Source organism: Piliocolobus tephrosceles, chromosome X (assembly GCF_002776525.5).
Source record: "Piliocolobus tephrosceles isolate RC106 chromosome X, ASM277652v3, whole genome shotgun sequence".
NCBI lineage: Eukaryota > Metazoa > Chordata > Mammalia > Primates > Cercopithecidae > Piliocolobus > Piliocolobus tephrosceles.
In genome coordinates, this window is record NC_045455.1 from 68,394,804 (window position 1) to 68,409,509 (window position 14,706).

The 14,706-nt window shown below is 39.7% G+C and overlaps 1 protein-coding gene across 2 annotated transcripts in view; it reads right to left on the minus strand.

The window, feature by feature from the left end:
* Positions 1 to 291: 291 nt before the first annotated feature.
* CYSLTR2 (cysteinyl leukotriene receptor 2) overlaps positions 292 to 14,706 on the minus strand; it is a 34,654-nt gene continuing 20,239 nt past the window's right edge. The window contains exons 2-3 of one of the 2 annotated variants that reach the window (XM_023187325.1): positions 8,833 to 8,933; positions 292 to 3,407 (exon numbers count right to left, since the gene is read on the minus strand). In XM_023187325.1, the coding sequence (XP_023043093.1) occupies positions 2,387 to 3,406 (1,020 nt within the window). In that variant the 5' untranslated portion in view covers position 3,407; positions 8,833 to 8,933 and the 3' untranslated portion in view covers positions 292 to 2,386. The remainder of the gene's footprint in view (positions 3,408 to 8,832; positions 8,934 to 14,706) is intronic. The other variant, XM_023187327.2, reaches the window with a different exon arrangement.

A 14,706-nucleotide genomic window follows, 5' to 3' on the forward strand; every position in this document is an offset into this window, starting at 1 on the left:
CAGTATTTCACTCCAGCAGCGCCCCCTTATCTGTGGGAGTTGCATTCCAAGACCCCCAATAGATTCCTGAAATCACGAATAGTACCAAACTCGATTGCTGTCAATTGGAACACATTTCTGTTCATGTCTTCCACCCATAAATGTAATACCTTTTCATCTTAACTAAGCATTTATTACACACCATGGGGTGTAATAAATAATTTTTGCAACTTGAGGTACAACAGCAAAACTAGCACAAATTTCTTTTGCCTTCTTCACAGTTTTACAGATGGATTTGTTCTTACTGTAGAGCTTAGCAACTTCAGCATGTTTTTTTTTTCCTTATTAAGTCAAGAACTTTCACCTTTTCTGTTAGAGGAAGCATTTTGCAGCTTCTCTTTGGTGTATCTTATTTGCCAGCGTCACTACTCTTATGCTTTGGGGACGTTATTAAGTAAAATAAGAGTGACTTTGACACAAGCACTGCTATACCACAACAGTTGGTCTGATCAACTGGATGATGACTAAGTGACTCATGGGTGGGTAGCATATACATTGTGGATCCACTGGAGAAATCTCACACCATCCCACTTTGCCATGCCCAGAACATGGGTGGAGTGGGATAGTGTGAGATTTCAACATGCTATTCAAAACAGTACATGTTTTAAAACTTAAGAATTATTTCTGGAATTTTCCATTTAATATTTTCAGACTGGTTGGCTGTAAATGAACCGCAGAAAGCAAAACCACAGATAATGGGGAACTACTATATTCACATTATCCTCTATGTAAATATTATTCACAGCTGAGCCAGTTAGTGTACTATGGTTATATTTCCTCTCTAATACAAAAGTTTCTTTTCCTCTAGCATTTAAAAACTGTATTGTGTTTTCAGTTGCTTATTTTTCTATGTATTTGTCACTAGTTTATCTCAATCTCTGTAAGAGAAATCTAAATCCCTCTCAATGTGCATGAATCAATTAATTTCTTTTTTTTCTGGGAGATATCTCTCCTAGAGTCCTTTAAGAGTCCTGCTCCAACATGAATGAGTTGCTTTCTAAGCCTGCTACACACCAACATCCTGGGAATTCCCTTCACTTTCACCTGTGTCGGATTCCTTATTTCCTACTTACTGTGTTTTTCTCTATCTTGGTGTAATCTCTTATTTTGGAGGACCTATTATACTCAAAAGGTCTCTATCTACTCTCACATTTATTTGTTGGTGCCTTTTGTGTTAGGGCCTTTCCCTCTAATGTATTGTGTTCATTGACTGTTGTTCATAATTAAGAATGAGGCTCTGACAGGTTGACCAAATGCTGTGAGTGGAAGGGATTCATTGCATTGTGGGCTTCATTGTCAGATGAGTAATAGGGCAGATACCCAGTTTTTGTGTTGAAGGATCCCCAACTGTTTGTATCTGTCAGCCATTTTTTCAGATAATGCAGTTTCCTCATAGGAGGATCCTCCAGGGTCCTGTCTTGACAGGGTTTGAGTCCGTCATCATTCTGGTAGCTAAATAAGGAAAGGGTACTGGGATTTGTGCTTAGTATGAAGACTGACTTAGTCCCTCCCTACCTTCAGAATGCCATATCACCTCCACCCTTTACTGTACTATGAGTCAACAACTCTAAAGAGAAACCCTTGGTTTTCTTGTGAGAGTGAGGAGGGGGAGGAAACTGGTAGGAGAGGAGAGCTTTTATCCAGACTTTCAACCAATCTTCCTGGAAGTTTACAAGGATAGCAGTGGGGAGAGCACCCAGCCTACACTTCTGCACAGAGATTTTTAAAACTCTTACTAGCTGTGTAAACTTAAAAAAGCAGCTTATTGCCAGTTCTCTTTTGCTCCAATCCTTCTCCCCTCTTTTCTCTCACTGTCCTTACTTGGGACTTGAAGTTGCTTTGTTATAGGACAGCCTTCCTCTTCTTTCCCTGAATCTTAGGATGTGCTTCTTGTCTGCTCTGGGGCTTCCAGTAGCATCGTTAGTTGGCTATATCTCTGGGGACTGAAGAGGGCAAGGGAGCTGGGGAAGCTGGGGAAGTTGTGGCTGTTTTGAAGAATTTAGAAAGCCTGATGGGCCAGACTTCTGGTTCAATATCTGGAGAAAAGTAGGATCCAATGTGCTTTGCATTTTTTCCCAGTCTGATATTTCAGCCCACAGGACTCTAGTGGGGATTTTTCCTCCTGTATCCCTCATTAAGACTCAACAACTGAAAATACACGGAATAAAATTTTTGAAGTTGTTCTTATTAACAAAAGTCTTGGTCAACTAAATATTAAGAATCAACATTTGCTGGGAATGATGTAAATACAAAGTCATTTGGAGACTATGCATGAATGAAGATGGACACAATGATACAAGAACAGGTCTCATCTAAGAACTCCTTATACCTTTGTTTCCTTTCTCAATCACATACTAACAGGGAAACCATGCTTTGTCTTTGCCTTCTGTGGATGGCCTTTTCGGAGTGCAGACCTTAGTCTGTCCTTAAAATTCTCCCCAGCAAAGTAATAGAGTAGAGGATTGAAGCACGTATTGGCTGCCGCCAAGGCCAGTGTGATAACCACAGCTTTATGCAGCCTGTCTTCGCATATACCCACTTTCCATGTTACCAAGTGGAGGGTCCTCAGTGTGTGATAGGGCAGGAAACACAAGAAGAAGATGATCAAGGTGATGATGATGGTGGTCAGTGCCTTCCTGTGAGAAACCCGCAGCCCCGATTCTGGGACCTCCACTTTTAACAGAGCCCGAATGATCAGCAGATAACAGATGCTGAGTGTGAAAAACGGCAGCAGGAAGCCCACCACCAAGGCAATATAGTTCATGGTCTGCAGCTTAGTAATTTTGTAGAGATTCAGCTCTAAGCATGATATGACACTGCCCTTCTGCTCAGAGCCATTGTTGAGGAGCATTACTGAGGAAGCCATGGTAAGGATCCATATGATCCCACATAGGATCCAGGCACTCCTGATGCTGGTGACATGCAGAAGCCGAAAGGGGTGAACAGTTGCCAGGAAACGCACAACACTCAGCACGGTCAGGAAATAAATACTGCTGTACATGTTGACATACAAGGAATAAGACATAATCCTGCAGGTCAGGTCTCCAAATATCCAATTGGAGCCTCTAAGGTAATAGTCAGCCCTGAAGGGAAGCGTGCTTATGAACAGGAGATCTGAAATGGCCAGATTTAGCATGAAAACATTCACAGATGTGGACTTCTTATAAGGCTGCAGGAAAACATATATGGACAAGCCATTTCCCAAGACTCCCCAGACAAATATTATCAGATATACAACTGGGAAAAATTCTCTCTTGAAGTTTTCAATTGTGCAGTTCCTGCTGTTGTTGTTATTGCTGAAGGTGCCATTTGGTTCCATTTCTGATACGGAGATGGATGCATGCAAGGACATAAATTTTCTCTCCATGCTGGGTTAAAAAGAAACAGACACAAAAAGTTACTTTGTGAATTTCCCTTTTTCCTTCTTGCTTACCGATTACATCTCTCTAGGTTTTAATGAAACAGGGAGCAATACTATCTTTTCTTTGAAAGTTGAGTTTTAAAACGCTGGTTAAGTCTTTAATATATGCTGCATTACATTTCATAATAAATTTAAATTTCCTGATTTTTGAATGTAGAATAGCCATTAATTTGTTTGGTCGAAGTTGACACTTCAAACTTAGGGAACTTGTGACCCAGTGCCCATGTTGACATGAATACCTCCCTGTGATATTGCAGCCTAAAACTACTGAATAGCAGATTTCTCATCAGAAACTGTGGAGGACAGAAGGAAATGGTACATTTCTCAAATGCTGAAAGAAAAGACCTGCCAACCTAGCATTCTATGTCCAGCAAAAATATCCTTCAAGTACAAAGAGAAAATCAAGACTTTTTCAGACAGAAAACTGAGACTTTGTTGCCAGGAGACCTATCTTAAAAGAATGACCAGGCTGGGCATGGTAGCTCACATCTATAATTCCAGCACTTTGGGAGGCTAAGGCTGGTGGATCACTTGAGGTCAGGAGTTCAAGACTGGTCTGGCCAACATGGTGAAACTCCATCTCTACTAAAAATACAAAAATTAGCTGGGCCTAGTGGCAGGCGCCTGTAATCCCAGCTACCTGGGAGGCTGAGGCAGGAGAATCACTTGAATCTGGGAGGCAGAATTTGCAATGAGCTGAGATCATGCCATTGCACTTCAGCTTGGGCAACAAGAGTGAAATTCCATCTAAAAACAACAACAACAACAACAAATAATGACTAAGGGAAGTTATCTAAGCAGAAAGGAATTCATAAAAGAAGGAACCTTAGAATATTAGAAAATAACAAAGAACATGGTAAGCCAAAATATGTGTAAATACAATAGGCTGTCCTTCTCTTTTAGAGTCTAAGTTACATTTAATGTTTTGAAATAAAAATGTTAATGCTGCCTGATGTGGTTTTAAATGGATGTAGAGGAATTATTAAGATAATTATATTATAAATGAGGGAAGGTAAAGAGACGTAAGAGGAAATAAGTTTTCTATACTTCACTTGAATTGGTAGAATGATGATGCTAATCGACTATCATAAGATATATATACACATATATATCTTTTTATATATATATCTACATATATATATAGAGAGAGAGAGAGGGAAAATACCTAGAGCATCCACTAAAATGATACACAAAGGGATACACTCAGAAACATTACAGATAAATAAAAGTGGAATTCTAAAAAGCATTCAGATAACCAACAATAAGGCAGGAAAAAGAAAGAGACAATAAAAACAGAAAACAAAAAATAAAATGGCAGACATCCCTAATTCATCAATAATTACATTTAATATAAGTAGTCTAAATATACCAATTAAAAGATAGAGGAATGGAATATATTTTTTAAATGACCCAATTATGTACTGCCTACAACAAATACTTCAAATAGCAATATTGGCTGGTTGAAAGTAAAAGGATGGAAAAATGCTTGCTATTCAAATCAAAGGAAATAAGGGATGGCTCTTTTAGTATCAAATAAATTGGACTTCAAAGCAAAGGACATTGCCAGAGACAGTGAGGGACACTATATAATAATAACAGGGTTTAAGCACTAAGAAGACATACCAATTCTAAATGGGTATGCACCAAACAACAGAGTGGCAAAACTGAAGCAAAACTGATAAAACTCAAAGGAGAGATATTTGGTGACTTCAAGGACCTCTCTCAGCAATTGATGAAGTAAATAGACAAAAACTCAACAAAGGTATAGAAAAACTAAAAACACCATCAACGAACAGGATCAAATTGACATGTATAAAACACTTCACCCAACAAGAGCAAAATACTTAAGCTTTTAAGTGTTCACAAAACGTATACCAAGATAAACCACATCCTGGGACATAAAACAAGCCTCGATAGATTTCAAATAATTGAAATAATATAGAATGTGTTTTCTAACCACAAGGGAATCAAACTAGAACTCAGCAGCAGAAAGATAACAGGAAACCCTCAAAACACTTGAAAACTAAACAACATACTTCTAAATAATCCATGGGTCAAAGAGGAAGTCTCAAGGGAAACAAAAAATATATTGAACTGAATAAAAGTGAAAATATAAATTTGTGAAATCTAGCAAATGCAGTATTAGGACAAAACTGTGTAACACTAAATGCATACATTACAAAAAGGAAAAGTCACGAAATAAGAATATAAGCTCCATCCTCAAGAAAAAAAAAAAAGCAAGCAAAAGGAAGGAAAATAGTAAAGAGCAGAAATCAAGAAATTGAAAACAGAAAAAAATAGGGAAAAAATGAAATGAAAAACTGGTTATTTGAAAACAATCAATACAATTGATTACAGGTGCATGCCACCATGTCCAGCTATTTTTTCTTTTTTGTAGAGATGCTGTCTCTCCATGTTGCACAGGCTGGTCTTGAACTCCTGAGCTCAAGTGATCCTACCACCTTGGCCTTCAAAGTATGAGATTACAGGCGTGAGCCACCATGCCTGGCCAGGTAACTTTCTTATAGTAGCAGAACAGATGAAGACAATAATGAACTAAAAATTGCATATATTAAATAAAATATTACATCTCCTGATACAATTGACAAATCTTTAGCAAAAGGTACAAAAAAAAAAAAATAGAACAGACATAAATTTCCATTGTCAGGAATTAAAGAGGAGATAACACTATCGATAGATACCTGAGGCATCAAAAGAATAATGAGAAAAACTTTGAATAACCCTACAAACATAAATTTCACAACTTAGAGGAACTAGACTAATTCCTCATAAAATGAAAAATAACTCACTCAACGTTAAATAGATAATTTGAATATCCCCCCCATAACTATTAAGGAAATTAAATTCTTAATTGAAAAACTCTCAAAAAATAAACCTCTGGATCCAGATGGCTTCACTGGAGAATTCTACCAACTATTTAAATAAGAATTAACATCAATTCCATGCAGTGTCTCCCAGAAAATAGAAGAGAAAGGTGTTTCTCAATTTATTTTATTGAAGCTAAGTATTACCCTGATACCAAAATGAGGCAAAGATAATACAGAACAAAACAAAAGACTATGGATGAATATCCTCTGTGAATATAGGTGCAAAATATCCTTAGCAAAATATCATCAAATACAATTTAGCAATATATGAAAGGAACTATACACCATGACCAAGTAATCATATCAATTAATATTTTAAAAAGTGCATGACAAAATTCAATATCCATTCACAATCAAAACTCTCAGAAATATAGGAGTAAAGAGGAACTTCCTCAACCTGATAAAGAGCATATACAAAAAACCTATAGATAACATTATACTTCATAGTAAAAGACTGAGTGTCTCCCCCATAAGATCAGGAGCAATGCAGGGATGTCCATTCTCACTGATCTTATTCAACATAGTGCTATAAGTTCTAACCAGCGAAATGAGGCAAAAACACAAAAAGGAAATAAAATATCATTTAGATTAGAAAGGAAGAAATAAAATACTTCCAATTTGTAGATGACATAATTATATAGAAAATCCCAAGAGACCTACAAACATACACATACATGCACACACACAAAGAAAGCAAAAATCTCATAGAGCTAATAAGTGAATTTTGCAAAGTGGCAGAATACAAAATAAACATAGAAAATCGATTATATTTTATATACTAGTAACACACATATGAGGACACTGAAGTTAACAATGCAATACTATTTATATTCATTCAAAATTAAAATGAAAGACAGGTGTAAATCTCACAAGACATGTACAGGACTTGCATGCTGAAAACTACAAATTACTGGTGAAAGAAATTAAAGTTGTAAAGAAACATGCCATGTCATAGATTAGAAGGCAATGGAATAAAGATATCAATTCTCCCCAGATTTATACACAAAATTATGCAATTCCCAGTAAAATCTTTGTAAATTTTTTTTGTAGATATAGATAGGATTATTCTAAATCTTAAATGAAAAGGCAGAGGAACTAGAATAGCTAAAACATTTTGAAAAAGAAAATTGAAGTGGGAAGAATCAATCCATCTAATTTCAAGACTTATTTTATAGCTAAAGTAATTAAGATTGCATGGTATTGGCTGAAGGACAAACACATAGATCAACAGAAAAGAATACAAACCCAGAAACAAACCCACATAACTATGCTCAACTAATTGTTTACAAAAGTGTAAAAACAATACAGTAGAGGAAAGACAGGCTTTTCAGAGGCACTGGAGCAATTGGAGAGCCATAGGCAAAAAAAACAAATCTTGAACCAAATCTCACACCTTATACAAAAATTAACTAAAATGCAGCATGGACTTCATGTAGAATATAAATTTTTAAAAATTATTATTATACTTTAAGTTCTAGGGTACATGTGCACAATGTGCAGGTTTGTTACGTATGTATACATGTGCCATGTTTGTGTGTGCACCCATTAACTCGTCATTTACATTAGGTATATCTCCTAATGCTATCCCTCCCCTCTCCCCCCACCCCATGACAGGCCCCGATGTGTGATGTTCCCCATCCTGTATCCAAGTGTTCTCATTGTTCAATTCCCACCTATGAGTGAGAACATGTGGTGTTTGGTTTTCTGTTCTTGCAATAGTTTGCTGAGAATGATGGTTTCCAGCTTCATCCATGTCCCTACAAAGGACATGAACTCGTCCTTTTTGATGGCTGCATAGTATTTCATGGTGTATATGTGCCACATTTTCTTAATCTAGTCTGTCATTGATGGATATTTGGGTTGGTTCCAAGTCTTTGCTATTGTGAATAGTGTCGTAATAAACATACGTGTGCATGTGTCTTTATAGTAGCATGATTTATAATCCTTTGGGTATATACCCAGTAATGGGATGGCTGGGTCAAATGGTATTTCTAGTTCTAGATCCTTGAGGAATCGCCACACTGTCTTCCACAATGGTTGAACTAGTTTACAGTCCCACCAACAGTGTAAAAGCATTCCTATTTCTCCACATCCTCTCCAGCACCTGTTGTTTCCTGACTTTTTAAATGATTGCCATTCTAACTAGTGTGAGATGGTACCTCATTGTGGTTTTGATTTGCCACCTTGCAGTTCAATCTCAGACTGTTGTGATAGCAGTGAGTGAGGCTCCGTGGGCATGCGACCCTCTGAGCCAGGCGGGTCAGAGGGATATAATCTTCTGGTGTGCCATTTGCTAAGGCCATTGGAAAAGCGCAGTATTAGGGTGGGAGTGTCCCGATTTTCCAGGTACCATCTGTCATGGCCTCCCTTTGCTAGGAAAGGGAATTAACCGACCCCTTGTGCTTCCCAGGTGAGGCGATGCCCCGCCCTGCTCCGTGGGCTGCACCCACTGTCTGACAAGCCCCAGTGACATGAACCTGGTACCTCAGTTGGAAATGCAGAAATCGCCCATTTTCTTCATTGCTCACACTGGGAGCTGCAGACTGGAGCTGTTCCTATTCAGCCATCTTAGAACCTAGTTTTCCCTAGAATGTAAAATTATAAAATTTTTAGGAAAAAAAATTATGGGATTTAGGACTGGCAAAGAGTTCTTAGACTTGACACCAAAAACATGATCCATAAAAGAAAAAGCTGATAAATTGGAGCTCATCAAGATGATAAATTTTTGCTCCACAAAATACTCTGCTAAGAGGATGAAAATACAAGCTACAGACTGGGACAGAATATTTGCAAATCACTTATCAAAACAGGATTATTTAGAATATATAAAGAACTCTTGAAAATCAACAGTAAAACAAGCAAATAAATAAAAAACTCCAATTAGAAAATGGGCAAAAGATAGAAACAAACATTTCAGGAGATATACAGGTAGCATATAAGCACATAAAAAATTGTTCAACCTTACTGGCCATTAGGGAAATGTAAATTAAAACCACAATAAGATATTACTACATACTTATTAGAATGGCTAAATAAAAAATAGTGACTACACCAAATACAGAGAAACTGGATCATTCAGACATTGCTGGTGAGAGTGTAAAATGATATGGTCATTCTGGAAAACAATTTGGCTGTTTCCTAAAAAACTAAACATGCAATTACCATGCATTCCAGTAATTATACTCCTGGGCATTTATCCCAGGGAAATGAAAACTTATGGTAACATAAAAACCTATAAGTCAGTGATTACTGCAGTTTTATTTGTGATAGCCCCAAACTGGAAATAACTCAGATGGCCTTCAATAGTTAAACAGTGGTACATGCATACCATGGAGTTCTACTCAGCAGTGAAAGGAGTGAACCATTAATACATTTGGTAACTTGAATAAATCTCTAGGGAGCTATGCTATATGAAAATAAAAACTAATCATACAGTGTGATCCCATTTATATAACATTCTTGAATTGACAAACTTACAGAAATGGAGAACAGAGATTTGGAATTGCCAGGGATTAAGAAGGCAGTGGGGGTGGGAGGGAAGTAGAGGTAGCTAAAAAGTGAAGTTTGAGGCACCCTTATGGTGACAGAAATGTTCTACATCATAACTGTATTAATGTCAGTATTTGGGCTGTGCAGGAGTTTGAGATGAGCCTAGGCAACATAGTGAGACCCCATCTCTATGAGAGAGAGAGAGAGAGAGAGAGAGAGAGAAAGAGAAAGAAAGAAAAGAAAGAAAGAAGAAAGAAAAAGAGAAAGAAAGAAAAAAGAAAGAGAAAGAAAAAAGAGAAAGAGAAAGAAAAAAGAGAAAGAAAAGAAAAAGAAGAAAGAAAGAAAGAAGAAAAAGAGAAAGGAAAGAAAGAGAAAGAAAGAAAGAAAAGAAAAGAAAAGAAAAGAAAAGAAAAGAAAAGAAAAGAAAAGAAAGGAAAGAAAATGAAAAAGATTAGCTAGGTGTGGTGGTGCATGCTTGCAGTCCCAGCTCCTCAGGAGGCTGAGATGAGAGGATCACTTGAGCCCAGGATATCAAGGCTAAGTGAACTGTGATCACACAGTTGCACTCCGGCCTGGTTGATGGAGTGAGACTCTGACACACACACACACACACACACAAAAGCCGAGTTCTGATATACCATAGTCTTGCAAGATGTTACCATTGGGGGAAAAGATACAAGAGATTTTTCTATTTTTTTTGTTTTTACATCTGCATGGGAATTTTTAATTATCTCAAAATGGAGGAAAAAAAGGTGTGGCTTGAACAGAATACCCTGCAATTTTGATTGCAAAATTCCATCTATAGACTGCTCAGTGGTGCTTGTGTTTAGGAAAACACTTAGGTTTTCACTTAGGGAAGCTCTCCTTCCTCTCCATTTCCTGTCAACCTACCCACACTGTCTCTGTATACCTGGAGAGGTGATTCCTCAGGAAGATGAGAGAAGGCTTTCAAAAGCCTTGTTGCTATTAGTAATAAAGCCAGCTTGTTCCATTACAGGAGTGTTTTTGGTGGTCTTGGGCTCTGAAGGACTGACAAAAATGGAGTGTCATGAGATTCTTCTGAAGTCCTTGCTGCCTTAAGCAAGTACCCTTGACTCAGTAATGATGCATACATGTGGGACCCTGTTCATGGCTAGGCTCTGATATTTTGTTGAGAACTGTCAGCAATGTGTTTATTTTGTTTTCCTAGGAATAGATCCTCAGAGTCTTTCTATTCTGTAAGACTTGTTGCAAATCTAGTCAGTCGGAAATATTGTTTTCTAGCCTCTAACATCTGTTCTATGATTTGTCTATTGGCCTTAGTGTTGTTCGTTTATACAAGGAAAAGTCCATAAGGCAAGGACAAGCCAAGTCCCCATAAGTCTGTCCTCTGGCTCCAGGGACTGAGAATTCAGGACTCATATGCTTTGGACAAACTTTGGCCTTTGGATAAACTTTGTGTCAGGTCACCATTTCAAAACTTGTAAGGACTTCCTCTGTCTTATCTTTGTGAGCTTGAGAACTACTTTTTTTCCGTTTCTCAGCCCTCATTGTAGACAACTGACCTTTGCCCAAATTCTGGAGACTCAAGATTGGAGAATCAAGGTCAGACAAGTTCACCTCTGATGGGCTCCACTCAATCTAAAACTGCACTTCTTCCAGATACCTGTTTCTTTCAGATTTCCGCACTGTAACACAAACGTGCATGTTTATCTCTACAGCGGGCACAGTTTCACCAAGGACAATCTGGAATTGCAGTGGCCACGCTGAGGAACTTTTAATATAAACACGATGGTTTACTTTAGAGGCACTTTAGAAAAGTGAAGAAATCTTCAAGGGAAACTGGGAAATAATTTGGCAGCATAATTTCCACGGCCTTAATGGGAGAGGAGTGAGCATGTGCACAGCTTACTGTACTGAAAGGGGATTCAGAACAAAGACAGAATTAAGACTTCATCTCCTACGGCTTTGCTGGTAATTAAACAACAAAGAAGAGACGGGGAGCAGCAGCAGCAGATGGAGATTCCATATTTGAGTTAGGAAGAAAACCAAACACGCTGCGTGACCAGTTAAAGTCTGATGAGGGTGAATAGCTTACGTCGATGCTTAGAATGTTGTCACAGTGATAGCAAAGCTGCAACTGTTCCGGATCTCACAGATGTTATTTTTATTTATACTTGGAAAAATGTGTCTTTTGATACATTCTCATGGGATCATTAGATATTGGCACAGACTCCTCCCCCACTAACCACTCTCCGTCAACACTGACTATGAGCAGATGGGTTTGCCCACCTTTGGTTCCCAGATTTGAATCTGTGTCCTGTCCGCGGAGTCTGAAGACGCATTGACACAAACAAACCCAGAGTAGCCACAAGCAGTGTGCAATTAGACAAGGAGCTGCCCTGACTTTGTGGCAAATTGTTACAGTGCAAATAACCTGGAGAACAGAGGTTGGTGCACTTTGCATCATCTTAACAAGGAAATAATGATAGGTTTCTGTGTAGAGCAGCCCTGAGACAGAGGGGGAAAGCTGGTAGACCTGCCATGCGGAAGCCTCCCTAGTTGCTACTCAGTGACCTTCTGAGTGTGCTGTTTGCCCACTGTCTCTGCCATCTGTAACTCCCACATTGGAAACCCTTCTGGTAAACTGGCATCAAGGTTCTTGACTTTCTGATTGCTACCCTCAAGGCTCCTCACTTCAAGCTGTCTGTCTTGGTCAAACCTGCCCAAGGGCTCTGGGGAAAGGCGTTTCCTTTATCAGCCCACCCCACCTCAAGCCACAGATGCTCCTTCATCCAACAAGGGGCAGCAACAGCGAGTTGTACTCTGTTACTCTGTGCCGAGCACTCTGCCATGCTCCTTATGTTACTAACGCAATTAGTCCTCAAACAATCCTTGCTACTCTTACTTGATAACAGCTCTAAGTACTCTGATTTGGTCATTTTATAGATGAGAAGACCAAAGTGCACAGGCATGGAATAACTTGTGTGCCCAAATTCCCTTGCAAGTTAGTGTAGGATGTGGCTTGAATCCAGTTGTCTGCTCAATCAAAACACTGTCCTGCTTCTCTGCGCCACATATATTCAGTCCTGTGTATATGACAGTGAAGAAAACATGATCTCGGACCAAAAGGAACCTCTGGGGTGGTGACTGGGTCAAACAAGTCAACAGGACAAAGCTCTATGAGGAAGAAGCGCCCACAGATAGAAACCTCGAGAGTGCTATGAGAATGCAGGGGAGGGACCACACCAGCCTTGAGGAATGGGGGGCAGATTTTTTAAGGTTCTGAGGGAGACGAATTGACTAAGGAGAGAGGGACAGGGACTTTGGGCAGTGGAAAACGATGTACAAAGGCCCCAAGTTGAGAGCACATGGCAAGCTGGGGAAGTATAAGTAATATAGTAGAGACCAGGTGAAGCATGCAAGGAGGACGGGTGGGCAGAGAGTGGTTCCAGAGGGCCTTTTTCCATACCAAGGAATTGGGGTTTCATCCTGAGGGCAGTGAGAGCCTCTGAAAGCTGGAGAGCAGACCTGCATTTTAGAAAGGTGACGCTGGCAGCAGATGAGGACAGTTTGGGAGGCAAGCCCAAGTACAGAGAGGCGAGTAGGGGTGCTCTTGTGATTGTGCAGGACAGAGAGGCTGCACAGACCTGGATGGGACTGAGAACTATAAAGGAGTGAGAACTAACCAGACGGTGGGTGGACTAAATATAGAAGGTCAGGGAAAAGGGAAGTCAAGGTTCATCTCAGGTATTAGGGGAAGGAAGTGGTGCCTTTCATGAATAAAAGGAACCTATGGAGAAAATGTTGATTGGGCTGAAGAAATGGGGAGTTTAATTTGGGGCATTTTGGATTTGAGGCATTCAAGAAATAGGCAAATGGAGCTGTCCTGTTGCTCTATATAGCTGGGGAGGAGGAACTAGGTGAACCTGAACCTGATAAATATAAGGCTGTCAGCACTTGATGGCAACTGAAGCCAGAGGAGTGGAGAGGCTCACACAGGGGGGTGTGAGAACAAAGGAGGATAGAACCTTGGGGAACACCAACAATTAAGGGACAGGCAGAGAAAAGAGGCTGGAACGATGATTGAGAAGGACTGGCCAAATGATACAAGGAGAGTCAAGAACACAATGCCAAGAAGGCTGAGAAAAAGACTCCTTTAAGGAGAAGTGAGTGTTCAATGGGAATAAAAAGTAACAGGTGGACCCAGTGCGGTGGCTCATGCCTGTAATCCCAGCACTCTGGGAGGTCGAGGTGGGCAGATCACTTGAGGCCAGGAGTTCAAGACCAGCCTTGCCAACATGGCGAAACCTCATCTCTACTAAAAATACAAAAATTACCCTCTCTGTACTTGGGCTTGCCTCCACCAAACTGTCCTCATCTGCTGCCAGTGTCACCTCTCTAGAACACAGATCTGCTCTCCACATTTCAGAGGCTGTCACTGCCCTCAGGATGAAACCCCAGTTCCTTGGTACGGAGAAATGTGGTGGTGCTTGCCTATAAATCCCAGATACTCAGGAGGCTGAGGCACAAGAATAACTTGAACCCTGAAGGCGGAGGTTGCAGCAGTGAGCCGAGATTGCGCCACTGCCCTCCAGCCTGGGTGATGGAGTGAGACTCTGTCTCAAAAAAAAAAAAAAAGTACCAGGTGATTCAGTAACAGGAAAGTATCAGTGACCAGAGGGGTTGCGTAGAAAGCTGAAGGCAGGAAGCTAATTAAAAAAAAAAAAAAAAAAAAGCAGCAGTTGAGACAGTGACCTCAGGAAGGAGAGAGGATGCCTTTGAGTTCCGCAGTTACTGCAAAAGGTTTGTTGCTGGAGAAAGACTTTGAGTCAGGGAGGGAGGATGTGTACTTCTTCTCCCTGGGTCACCGTGACTCTTACTCGCAGT